At 32.5% G+C, this 13115-nt stretch overlaps 1 protein-coding gene across 1 annotated transcript in view; it reads right to left on the bottom strand.

Moving 5' to 3' along the window:
• Window positions 1-299: 299 nt before the first annotated feature.
• Window positions 300-13115, bottom strand: part of LOC114331037 (methionine aminopeptidase 1D, mitochondrial) — a 147946-nt gene continuing 135130 nt past the window's right edge. Inside the window, exon 5 of the mRNA XM_028280500.2 lies at window positions 300-709. Coding sequence (XP_028136301.1) covers window positions 519-709 — 191 coding nt within the window. The 3' untranslated portion in view covers window positions 300-518. The remainder of the gene's footprint in view (window positions 710-13115) is intronic.

Raw genomic sequence — 13115 nt, 5'->3', positions numbered from 1 at the left:
TGAATTGCCGATATAAATGAGTCAGATTAAATAAATTATTAGAAGAATTTTTTACTAAGCAAGTACCTTTTTGTTTAATTTATTAACATTTTTATATTTTGACAATGGCATCCGATTTGGAAGTCGAAACGTTAATAAAATCATTTTTTAGTAAAATTGTGGCTTATTTCCCATTAAAAATAGTTAATTATAATAAATGTGTTATTGTTATAGTAAGAAATCTTTTGATCACAACGAACCAGTTTTAATAAAATTGTAATCGTATTGATGTTTGTCATATTGGTATTAAAGTAAAAATATTAAATGACACACTCATATTTATTAGCAAATAGGTATAACAATTTATATTTTATTAATTCACAAGGATTACCGTGATTATCGTTAGATATGGTAAATCTAAAAGTTTAAAATGATTATAATAAACCAATTACAAAATTTTTTCCTTAAATGGAAGATGTTATTCGCACATCTTTAAGCACTGTTAAACTCTTAACACTGTTAAACTCTTTTTCATTTTATTACTTAGTCAATATTTCCACACCGGTATCAGTAATTGCCACTGTATGTTCAAATTGCGCCGTACGTGCATTGTCTTCTGTAATTGCTGTCCAGTTATCATCTAATATTACAATGTATTGATCACCTTGTGTTAATATGGGCTCAATTGTAAATGTCATGCCTGATTCCATTCGTCCTGGATAATTATTTTCTATAACAAATAAATAAATAAAAATTCACGTGTTTAAAAAATAGGTAATATACAGTATGTCCCTGTAAGTTGGAACCATATGGAAAACTTTTTTATTATTAATTTTACGAGAAAAAGTTATTCTTCATAACAAGCTCTGCATGGTCCAAAACATAAGATTCAACCATCAGATATCAAATTTTATGAATATTATACGAGGTATGTCAAAAAATATGAATTTCGCTCAACAGTAAAGTAGGTTTATTTTTCACAATAGTGAAAATTGTTATTATGAAAAGTTGTTTGGAATTAAGAACTGTATTATAATATGCAATTACATTCTTCTAATTAAAAAACAAATGTAAATCTTTCTTAAATTATGGATAACCAACATCAGTTATTTCAATTAAAATAATTATTTTATTACTAATTTTACGAAAAAAGTTATTCTTTATAAACTGTTCTGCATTATCTAAAACCTAAAATATAACCAACCATCTTATATTAAAAAAATATGAATTTCGCCCAAGAGTAAAATTTATTTTTCACAATATCGAAAATTGTGATTATGAAAAGTTGTTTATAATTAAAAACTATGTTCCAATATGTAATTACATCCTTCTAATTGAAATATTCAAAACTATAAAAATACTTTACTCTTGATCGACATTCTTCTTTTTTGATATAGTACATTAATTCAAGCAATTCACCTCGCAATTCTAAAGGCCTTCATGGATTTGTTTGAAATTTTGAAAGTAGCTCAAAAATGATGCAAATAACAAACCTGACTTGGTGCCAATGTATGATTCAACCCCGGGGGTGAATGCCACCCTCTCTCGAGAGTGGAAATTTAAAATTTCAAAATGACACCGGGAATCGATAGAAAATTGAATTTTATGAAGAAAATCTAGAACACAATTTTTACCTAACTTACACAACACGTTTTTCAATAGTTTTTCGCGAAGAACTCGAAAATTACGCATTTTCGGGAAAAATCATCCTTATTAAAATTGAAGCTTATAAAAAAGCAAAGAAACTAATCAGTCTTAATTAAATTTTTTAGATAATATTACGCAACTTATGAGTCATTGAAAACGAATTTTTTGTTTTTCGTAAATTTGTGCAAAGATTTGAGTACAAATAACGGAAAAATGCTTAATTTTTCATAGAAAATGTTAATACACATTTTTAAAGTACCTACATTTTTAGACCTTCAAAATATGCTTTGACAGAAGCCTCTAGCATGAAAATTAGGCAAGTTATAATGAAATTTAGTCAAATACCTCAAATTTATAAAAGAAAAAATGACGGTAAAATGTATGCCATGTGCGTCAAAATTAATATTAATGTAGGCCACGTAAAATTAACTTTATGTTCCGACAACACGTTCCAAAAGTCTGAAATATTTAGAATAATTACATTTTGAAAAAATTTGTTTTAAGTAAATTTTTTTTTAATTAAGTATTTTCTATGGGAAATAAGCCACAATTTTACTAAAAAATGAATTTATTAACGTTTCGAAGCCCAAATCGGGTTTCGTTGTCAAAATACAAAATACTATTAAAATAAACAAAAATGTTGTTGCTAAGTAAAAAAATTCTTCTAATAATTTATTTAATCTGACTCATTTATATTGGCAATTCAGACGTATATTATACATTTTAAAGTAGAAGACTTTAAAATGATATCGCCAATATTTATGAGTTGCGTTCCTGGGACGACTTTACTAAAAGATAGTTCATTCGATTACATGAAATCAATCCCAACTCAAGAATATCCGTCGCAAAAAAATCATAGCATGTGATCTGTCTTTAAAAAGACAACCAAATGCAACGATGACAGTAAAATTCTCGAGTTAGAGATTCCATAGTAAATCACGAGGGAAAACCAGGAAAAAACCTCGTGATACTATCCCGACATCGTAAGTATTTGGTCTTACATTTAATTTACCTTAAAAAAACTAATACCAAATTCTGACTTTAATATGTTTGAATTATAAATATTATTAATAATACATAGATATACAATAAGCAATACTAAAATATAATTATATTTTAGTACTACTTATTGTATATCAATGTATTATAATATAATTATATTTTAGTATTACTTATTGTATATCTATGTATTATTAATAATATTTATAATTCAAAGACATTAAAGTCAGAATTTGGTATTAGTTTTTTGAAGGTAAATTAAATGTAAGACCAAATACTTACGATGTCGGGATAGTATCACGAGGTTTTTTTTTCCTGGTTTTCCCTCGTGATTTACTATGGAATCTCTAACGCGAGAATTTTACTGTCATCGTTGCATTTGGTTGTCTTTTTAAAGACAGATCACATGCTATGATTTTTTTGCGACGGATATTCTTGAGTTGGGATTGATTTCATGTAATCGAATGAACTATCTTTTAGTAAAGTCGTCCCAGGAACGCAACTCATAAATATTGGCGATATCATTTTAAACTCTTCTACTTTAACCCATTAACCGCCAAGCAAAGAAATACTGCATTAATATGTAATAAATTTGATTAACTAGAGTAAAATAAACTTAAACATTCTTAAAAAAATTTTTTTACACTTTGATAATGGCAGGTGTCACAACAACAAAATGGTTCGTTTTCGAACCTTTGGCGGAAATGAGATATAAAAATTGAAATACACAATTTTATATTTTTGTGAAAAGTCTCAAAACATTTAGGGCCGGTTGTTCGAACGCTAATCAACAATGATCATTATCAAATATTTAATTACTGTCACCAAAACTGTCAATGTCAACTTTGTTTGGGTTGCTGAAAACATAATTAATTACAATTATGAGATCTATTATTAATTATGTTAATAATTATTGTTATATTAATTGATTATAGACTCCACAGACTTTTTAACGACCCAAACAAAGTTGACATTGACAGTAATTAATTATTTGATAATGATCATTCTTGATTAGCGTTCGAACAACCGGCCCTAAGAGTGTAAATGGACCTGGAAGTTTTCATAAACAAAAATAATATGGTTAGAACATTGCCTACACCTTCTTCAGCTTCTTTGTCAAAAATGAAGTCGAACGGCCCTCTATCCTTTTTAGAAATTATTTTAGATATTTGAAGTTTACACTTTCCAATCCTGTATCTTGCACTGTGCCAGTTGCATAAATTTGACGAATCGACATATTGTCTACTGTCTACAACACTACACATCCTCCCTTATGGAGCCCCCCCCCTCCCCCACCCTAGATTATAACAAAACTGAATACCAGAATACCCGTCTTTCTAAAGGTACGTATCCACTATGTTCGTAATATTGGACCACCGAGGCACTGCCGCACGGTCTTTGGCGCACTGTTGCACGGTCCGGGAGCGCCAACCATCCACTATGTTCACGAACCTCTTGCACTCCGCGCTCCCTGCAACTGCTCCAATCGATACGGTATGCGTTCCTCTACATATAAACCGACACCAATTGGAACGCCGAGACGGTGCGCGCACTGTTGCACGGTCCGGGAGTGCCTACCATTCACTATGTTTACAAACCTCTTGCGCTTCGCGCTCCCTGCAACTGCTCCCATCTACATGCATGCGCTCCTCTACATATAAACCGCCACCTATTGGACCGTTGAGGCGGAGCGCACACTGTTGCATCGTCCGAGAGCGCCAACCATCCACTATGTTCACGAACTTCTTGCGCTCCGCGCTCCCTGCAACTGCTCCAATCGATATGGTATGCGCTCCCTTACATATAAACCGCCCCAGATTGGAGCGCCGAGGCAGAGTGCGCAAAATTGCACAGCCCGGGAGCGCCAAACGTGTCCACTATGTGGAGCAGTTGCAGGAGCTCGGAGTGAAAGCATAGTGGATACGTGTTTTTACACATAATAAAGAAATATCCCAACAAATTACTGCCTGTGCATCACCTTGAACTTATTCCTGATCAGACAGGATTATATGTCGACTTCCGCCAATGGTTCGTTATCGAACCATTATTTTCAAACACGAGATTTGATGACTCAGAAATTATTTTTTTTGTATTTTTATAACAATTGGTGTACAAATATGTTAAAAAAATAATGTTTTAATTTATTTGACCACAAAAGTGTTATGCCGATAAAATTACTACAGTAAAAATAAAGTTGCGTCGAAGGATTGAAAATGTCGGACATTTAGAAAATATTTTTGTGATGAAAGCATGAGTTTGGAAATTAAACAAAATTAAATTTAATTGATGGATTCGACCGTTACTTGATGGAAGTTCATTTTATCTAACAATAAAACACGAAAACGTTTGTTTTCTATACTTCCACAAAATTTATTATAACTAAGTGACTACAGCTGTTTCGGCACTCCGAGAAAGGCACTCCGCCGAAACAGCTGTAGTCACTTAGTTATAATAAATTTTGTGGAAGTATAGAAAACAAACGTTTTCGTGTTTTATTGTTAGATAAAATTAAATTTAGTTACAGTTATATCTTCTGGTTGCTTAAAAAATACAAAGATTTAAAAAAAATTAACGAATTGCCAAAAAAAAATTCTACAGAAAAATGGTGCGTTTTCGCACCTTTGGCGCTAAATGGGTTAAAATGTATAATATACGTCTGAATTGCCAATATAAATGAGTCAGATTAAATAAATTATTAGAAGAATTTTTTTACTTAGCAACAACATTTTTGTTTATTTTAATAGTATTTTGTATTTTGACAACGAAACCCGATTTGGGCTTCGAAACGTTAATAAATTCATTTTTTAGTAAAATTGTGGCTTATTTCCCATAGAAAATACTTAATTATAAAAATGCCACAAGGAAATAGCTTCAGAACAACATAAATTTCTTTTTTTTTTCGATTTCTCAAAAGATATACTATTTTTTCAAAATAACTTAAAAACTATTGGATTTGTGAAAAAAACGTACTCTGACCAAAAATTTAGCTTATTTTTTACTTAAAATTTTGCTTTTTTTATAACTCACGTAGCTTATAAATTAAGCGAGATATAAGTGTTTAAAGTATTGATTTCAATGCAAAGTGAGCGTCTTTTTAGCCCTCTAACATTAAAATTCTTTGAATAAAAGAGACTAGAAAGATTGAAACTCTCATGATCTCATAGCTTATGAAATTCCCTACAAAATGATGTGTGAGTGAATGCAGAAAGCTTAAAGGGAAGCCGAGTTATTGTTAAAAAACCAAATAAATTTTTCTAGAGATAATGTTTGAAAATTACGGAGCGTCTAAATTTGGACGTTTTTGGAGTATTTATTCTTTTATACATGCAATGTTTGCTTTGTATGTATTTACATATCGGGCAACAAAACTCTCAATTTTGCTGATTGGGGATGGACAAAAGTGAATGGCACCTTGGTACCAAACAAAATGACGGATATTCCTGCACCAGAAGAACTACTTAAAATGATATTTTTCAATTGCAAAAAAGGATGTGGCTCAACTGGTGGGTGTCGCAAACTTGGATTATATTGCAATCAATCTTGCGTTCCTGCTCTGGTGATCTGCGATGCAGAAGAAATTGGAAGTTGAAGTTAAAGTATTGATATATATTTTAAAAATCATATTAATTTTATACTTAATTTAATGTTGTAAAATAAATATTTTTCATTACCATCAAAATGTGAAGTTTAAAATATTTAATTTCCCTCATCCATATATTTTTATATGGGATACAAATTTTATAAACACATAATTATATCATAAGCAACAATTAATTTTCATTTTCTTAACGAATTCCATTACTTCAAGCTTTCAAAAAGATTGTTTCCCTAATTTTTATGATAAGGGGTAGTTTTTAGGAGTTGAATCAAATTAAAATCTTGTATGTATCAGGTTTTTTATAGTTAAATAACATATATTTTTTCTATTTAAGATCGAAAATAAAATGATTTCATAATCTCAGCCATTTTTTAAATAATTGTATGAGGGGTAGTTTTTAAGGGTAGCTACATATAAAAATATCAAACTAATAGTTATATTGTAAAAAAAAACAAAAAAAATTGAACGTGTTTAAACAGATTGATGTCTGTAATTGCTTCCATTTATTAATTTTCAACTTTTTCCTAAGTTTCATTCCTGGGGTGGTTTTTGGTGGCTGCATTATTAAAAAAATTAAGTGTCAGATTTATTGTAGGTAGGTACTTGAAGGAAAGAAATTCTCCTATTACGATCCAAAATAAAAAAAATTTCATGTTTCGTGACCATACTTTTTAAATAATCTTTGTATGAGGGGTTGTTTTTAAGGGTTGTGAGCTGTAAAATATCAAAATATTAAAGTCATGATTCAAAACAATCAACATTTAACATATTTGAACATAATTATAGCCCATTTCCGCTTTAATTAATTAGTTTTCAATTTATTGGAGTAAGGGGTAATTTTCACCCCCTAAAAATAAAATACATACTTTGCGATTAAGTCAGGTTTGAAGAAGAGGGTAAAATGAAATGAATTCCAAAATTTAAAGAAAATCGATGAAGGCAACTAGAATTGCGAGGTTTGGATCCATTTTAAGCTTGAATGATTGTACTAATATACCTCGTATAAAATTAATAAAATTTGATCTAAGAATGGTTGTATTTTAGGTTTTATACCATGCAGAAATTTTTTACGTAAAATTATTAATAAAAGAGTTATCAGAATTAAAATAACTGAACATAATGTTGGTTATCCACAATTTTTCAAAAAACATTTTTCAATTAGAAGGATGTAATTGCATATTAGAATATAGTTCTTAATTCCAAACAACTTTTCCTAATAGCAATTTTCAATATTGTGAAAAATAAAGCGACTTTACTCTTGAGCGAAATTAATATTTTTTGACATACTTCGTATAATATTCATAAAAGTTCATATCTGATGGTTGAATTTTAGGTTTTAGACCATCCATGCAGATGCAGAGCATTTTAAGAAGAATAACTTTTTTTCGTAAACTTAATAATAAAAAAGTTTTCCATATGGTTCAAACTTACAGGGACATACTGTACATATAATATTTCTAATGCCTACTCTGCGGTAATATTTGCGAACGCTTTATCACACTCTTCAGAAGGAATCAGGACAGTCAAAGAGTAAATAACATCGGCTAAGCAGATGGCACTGTTTTAATAACTGATTCGGACCATAGTTTAAATATACTGTTAAATAGGGTTACTTGAGAGTTGTGAACACATGGGGATGAATATCAATACTGCGAAAACCAAAGTTATGAAAATATCAAGGAACAAAAGTTTACCCCTTCCAATATATGTGAATCATCAGCAGCTTGAATACGTAAACCAATACAAATATCTTGGCTGCTGGTTCAACAATCAACTTGATTATAAACAAGAAGTAAGAGCGAGAATAGAGATAGCCCGAAAAGGCTTTATCAAAATGAAAAGCTTATTTAGTAACAGTGGCATTAATATCAGCCTTAGATGTCGTTTTCCGCATTGCAATAGATGGTCAATACTTATGTATGGAACGGAGGCCTGGACACTCAACAAATACCTTGGACAACCCACACACAGAATAGGTACAGATAAGGAGCTGTTAAAAATCATCAAAGTTAGAAGTTATGCCTGGTTGCACCCAAAAATCTTAAGCTCCAGCTTAGCCCAGCTCAGCTTAAAGCTACCTATCTGCTACCTGCTAAAGATTGAAGGAAAACGGGGTCCCGGTAGACGCCAGATTTCATGGCTTAGAAATATCAGAGACTGGACCGGCCTTGATTTAACATCTTTGTTTAGAACCGCATTGGACAGAGACAGATTTGCCAGTGTAGTCCACTAAAGGAGACAGCATCACAACAAGAAGAATATATTATACTATACTTACACCGGTCTAGTTAGACTCAAAAATAGGAGTGAGGTTACAATAATTACCATCAAGCTGGAAATTGGAAGGATTGTTCAAAATACCATCATAAATGAAATCTAACAAAAAGTCTTTATAAATCCGACCCGAGCTAAAAAAATTACGCGGGGTCAAAGGTCACCAAATATGGTATTTAGCGATTTTCAGCGAAACGGTAAGTTTTAACATAAAATTAGTTCTAACAAAAAATGTAGATTAGATAATTATCTATAAAAAATATCGTTAATACTTTTTTTCCCTAAGAACCACCGTTTTTGAGATACTAACGATTCAAAGAGTTGAAAGAGTTCTAATCGTCATAATATGTATTAGTACACCACGTATATACCTACATCACTGAAGCTGTAATATAAGTAAACATAATATTCTATCGGTCAACTTAACTTATATTACACATAATAATATAAGATATTATAAATATGATAATGTTTCTACTATACAGCTTGCGGTCCACCGAGGGATAATATTCTTTTCTCAGAAGGGTTTGAACATAAGAATGAAAGCCAACTTTTTAGGCAAAATGTTTATTGCTAAGTACTAGTAAACATTTCAATATACAATAAACTTTATGCAAATTTAGTTTGTTTACTATTATGCAAATTACACCGTAATCTTCCTGGGTGGCGAAATCCTTCTAGGTCTGGATCCCGCGTATGAAAAAAAGTTGATTAATAGCAAGCTGAAAATTTGTTAAAAGCTTAAGGGTGTCTAGTCGGACAAACTTTGATATATGGGAACACTGGAACAGGGGAAGTTTTAATTGTGGAACAGTTAAAAATTTGGAACGGTCAGATCACGAAAACGGCACATGAATTTTGTCCGACAGAACCGACTTAAACTCTCCGAACAGAGATTAAACTCTCAAAACTCAGACTCAAAACTCAGACTCAACTCGCAAAAATCAGACTACTATTTATCACCAAATGGGCGTTTTAATGAGTGGAACATGTAGAATATGTCAAATGACAGGAATTATGACAGGTGATAAATAGCAGTCTGATTTTTGCATGAGAGTTTAATCTCTGTTCGGAGAGTTTAAGTCTGTTCTGTCGAACAAAATAAATGTGCCGTTTTCGTAATCTGACCGTTCCAAATTTTTAACCTGTTCCACAATTAAAACTTCCCCTGTTCCAGTGTTCCCATATATCAAAGTTTATCCGACTAGACACCCTTAAGCTATTAACAAATTTTCAGCTTGCTATTAATCAACTTTTTTTTCGTACGCAGGATCCAGACCTATTCAGGTAGATGACGTAATGATAATTGAAACAGCCATAGAGCAATTCAATTTAACAAATACAACTATTGTTGTAGGTGAATATGTAGACTTGCTCGTATTACTCACTGCTCGAACTCCAATCGAAAAAACTATCTTTTTTTAAAACCTGGAGAAGCTGGCTCAACACCAATCGGAAATATATTCATCGAAAAGTTTATCTACTTTTGCAAAGTGTCCAAATCATATACTATTTTTACACGCAATAACTGGCTGTGATACGACATCGGTATTTTTCAGGAGCGGTAAAACGACTGTTTTTAAAATGTTTGAAAAACAAGATTTACTTGAATGAGCTGAAGTTTTTAAAAAAACTAATTTAACTCCACAAGAAGTTATTTCCAACGGAATTAGCTTTCTTCTCTCTATGTATGGAGCGCCTAAAAAACTACGCCCAAGTGCAGTTATCTTGTCTTCCTCCAATCTCAGCGGCTGCTCATTAACATCTTTTTCGGGTATATTACCAAGTTAAAGTGTGGCTTGGCTATCAGCTAAATCCAAAAGACTGGGGATGGAAATTAGTCGACAGTTCATTAGAACCAATTCAAACTTTACTCCCACCTGCGCCGGAAAAAACTCCTGAACACAATTTTTTGCAACTGTAAAAAGGGATGTAGCGCTAAATGTGGTTGCAAAAAAGTTGGACTGTTTTGTTCGGTAGCATGCACTAATTGTGCTTTTTAGATTCCCTCCAAAAATATTAATTATTCCTAAAAACTAGATAACATATTTTCTATATTTAGTGCTGAAGCTATTGCAATCTACGAAGCTTTGACGGATGTAAGTCAGTCTACAATAATTGATTCTGCAATAATTATATCGGACTCCTTGTCTGTTTTAAATTCCTTGGTTTTGACTAAGTACCCAAGTTACTCCTCCAATTATATCATATATGCAATCAAAAAACGCTTTTTGGAACATAAAGTTAATAAAAAGATTCATTTTGTTTGGGTTAAAGCACATATCGGTCTTGAATATAATGAGCATGTTGATATGCTGGCGAAAAAAAGTGTAAAAAATGGCTTGCCTAATAAACATCCTGTAAGTTTTTGTGATGCAGTCTCTTATATTAAAATGAAATACCTCAAAATTTGGAATGAATGTTGGTCTCATCATACTTATACCAACCCTTCTAGGTACTGTAGTATACAAAAGAAAATACCGAATAGAACGTGGTTCCAGCCATATAATTATTCAAGAAAATACATCACAACTATAACACGTCTTCGTTTTGGTCACGTCTGTTATCCCACACACCTGCATAAAATTCGTGTTCTCGAAAATGATCGATGTCCAAATTGTGATAAAAAAATGTGATTTAGATCATATTTTTTTGAATGCCAAAAATATAAGAATGAAACAGATCGATTTATTCAGCAGCTACATAGACTTAAGATACCAGCTCCGTTTAATATCCTTAGTATATTAGCCAATGGACAAGAGAGTATGTATAATGCGTTGGTGATGTTTCTGTCAAGTACCAAAATAGTTTTGTAGTGTAATATGGTGAGCAACTTGGACAGTCCACAGCAAGGCGGCTTTCGAATTGAGTAGGGAGCCGCGGAAGATAAAAACAAAGAAAAAACTTGCTATGGAACTTTGAGGACCTCGCCGTCTTGTTTATTATTATTCTTATTTTATTATTCTTATCTTATTTTTATTGTTATTAAATTTTTGCAGATCGTTTTTGAACACACCTATGAAGTTGAAAGGAGGCTATAATTAGCTTACCTTAGCTTAGTACCATCTCTTTATTTCAGTACATAAATTACCTCTCAACAGCTATTGAACTAATTTTTCTTCGTTATTGATATTTTATGGACTTACGGTCTTTAAATATGTAATCTTCTTAATATAGTAGTCATGTTGTGACTGGCTGATTGACATAAAGTCCATTCCATTAAAACAAAAAAAGCAAGCACTAATTGTCAAAACCGGTCGTGCTCCAATGTTGAATCACCAACAATTGAGGATTCATTTGATTCTATCGAGGAGCCATGCGATGTGTCGTTATTGGGGCAATTTACTTGCACCCTGGATGAACAAGGAGAAGAAGAAGAAGAACAAGAAGAAGAACTAGAAGGTGAAGAAGAAGAACAAGGAGAAGAGGAAGTAGAAGTATTAGAAAATTATGAACCAGTTGGATAAATTTCCCTTTTTTTTTAATTTATACAGCTTTTTATACCTTTTATCATTTTTAACCCTTGCCAATCTCAATTATTCAATAGCTTCAAATTAAAGCCCAGCTACACACTACGTCTTACCTGTGCAGTTCAAAACTGTGCAGGTATGACGGAACAAAAAGACGGTATACCGTACGTTGTTTACACGTGAAGACTACTGGAAACTGGACTGCGCAAACTTCAGTCTTTCGAGAACTCGACACGATGAGCAGCACGGAAGAGGTTTTTTTAATGGAAGCGTATTGTATTGTTTATTAATACAAAAGCAACAAACAAACAACGACGCTGTAGAAGTAAGTGGAGTAAAATTAAGTGGCTCCTGCGGAGAAACATATATTCACATGTTAACTTAATTTAAGACTTGAGAGAAGATCCTGAAGACTGGCTTGGTTATCTTAGAATGGATGAAACAGCCTATACTGATTTACTGCGTCTGGTGACACCCATAATTAAAAAAGAAGATAATGTTATGCGCCATCCTAAATCTCCTCATGAAATATTATCCTGTACGTTAAAGTTTCTAGCAACTGGTAGAGCTTAAAAATTGAAGCGAATGCTTCATTTTTATTATTCCTGTCGGAATATTCTCTACTCTTCACCTTCCATGATGCCGACAAAGATTTGTATAAGTCTATAAATTCAGTTAAGAATTGTTTGGAAACACTTCTTATGCCGCTAATTTCGCCTGGTCTTGGTCTATCCACCTTCAAAACTTTTGCGGAACTGAAGAACGGACTGAACTTCCGGCCACACGTTCAAGTAAAACTGTAGCACCTAAAACTGCACAGGTAAAATCTTCAACATGTCGACGAGAGTACCTACAAGCCGCGCTTAGAGGCCTGCGCGCGATACCGTCTTGCCGTCTATACACACGCTCTTACCTGCACAAACGAATCTCTGCAGGCATGCTCTCAGGCAAGACGTACTGTGTAGCCGGGCCATTAAACAGAATCATAACAGATCCGTGGAATAGGCCTACTGGGGAAACCACGTTAAAAAAACGCGCTAAGGACACTACCTCAAAGGTGGTGTGGAAACGTGTGCGGATATTATGACGATTACAACTTTTTGAATCGTTGTATCTCAAAAACGGTGGCTCTTAGGAAAAAAAGTAAG

Source organism: Diabrotica virgifera, chromosome 7 (assembly GCF_917563875.1).
Source record: "Diabrotica virgifera virgifera chromosome 7, PGI_DIABVI_V3a".
Taxonomy (NCBI): Eukaryota; Metazoa; Arthropoda; class Insecta; order Coleoptera; family Chrysomelidae; genus Diabrotica; species Diabrotica virgifera.
This window is presented reverse-complemented; position numbering and strand designations above follow the sequence as displayed.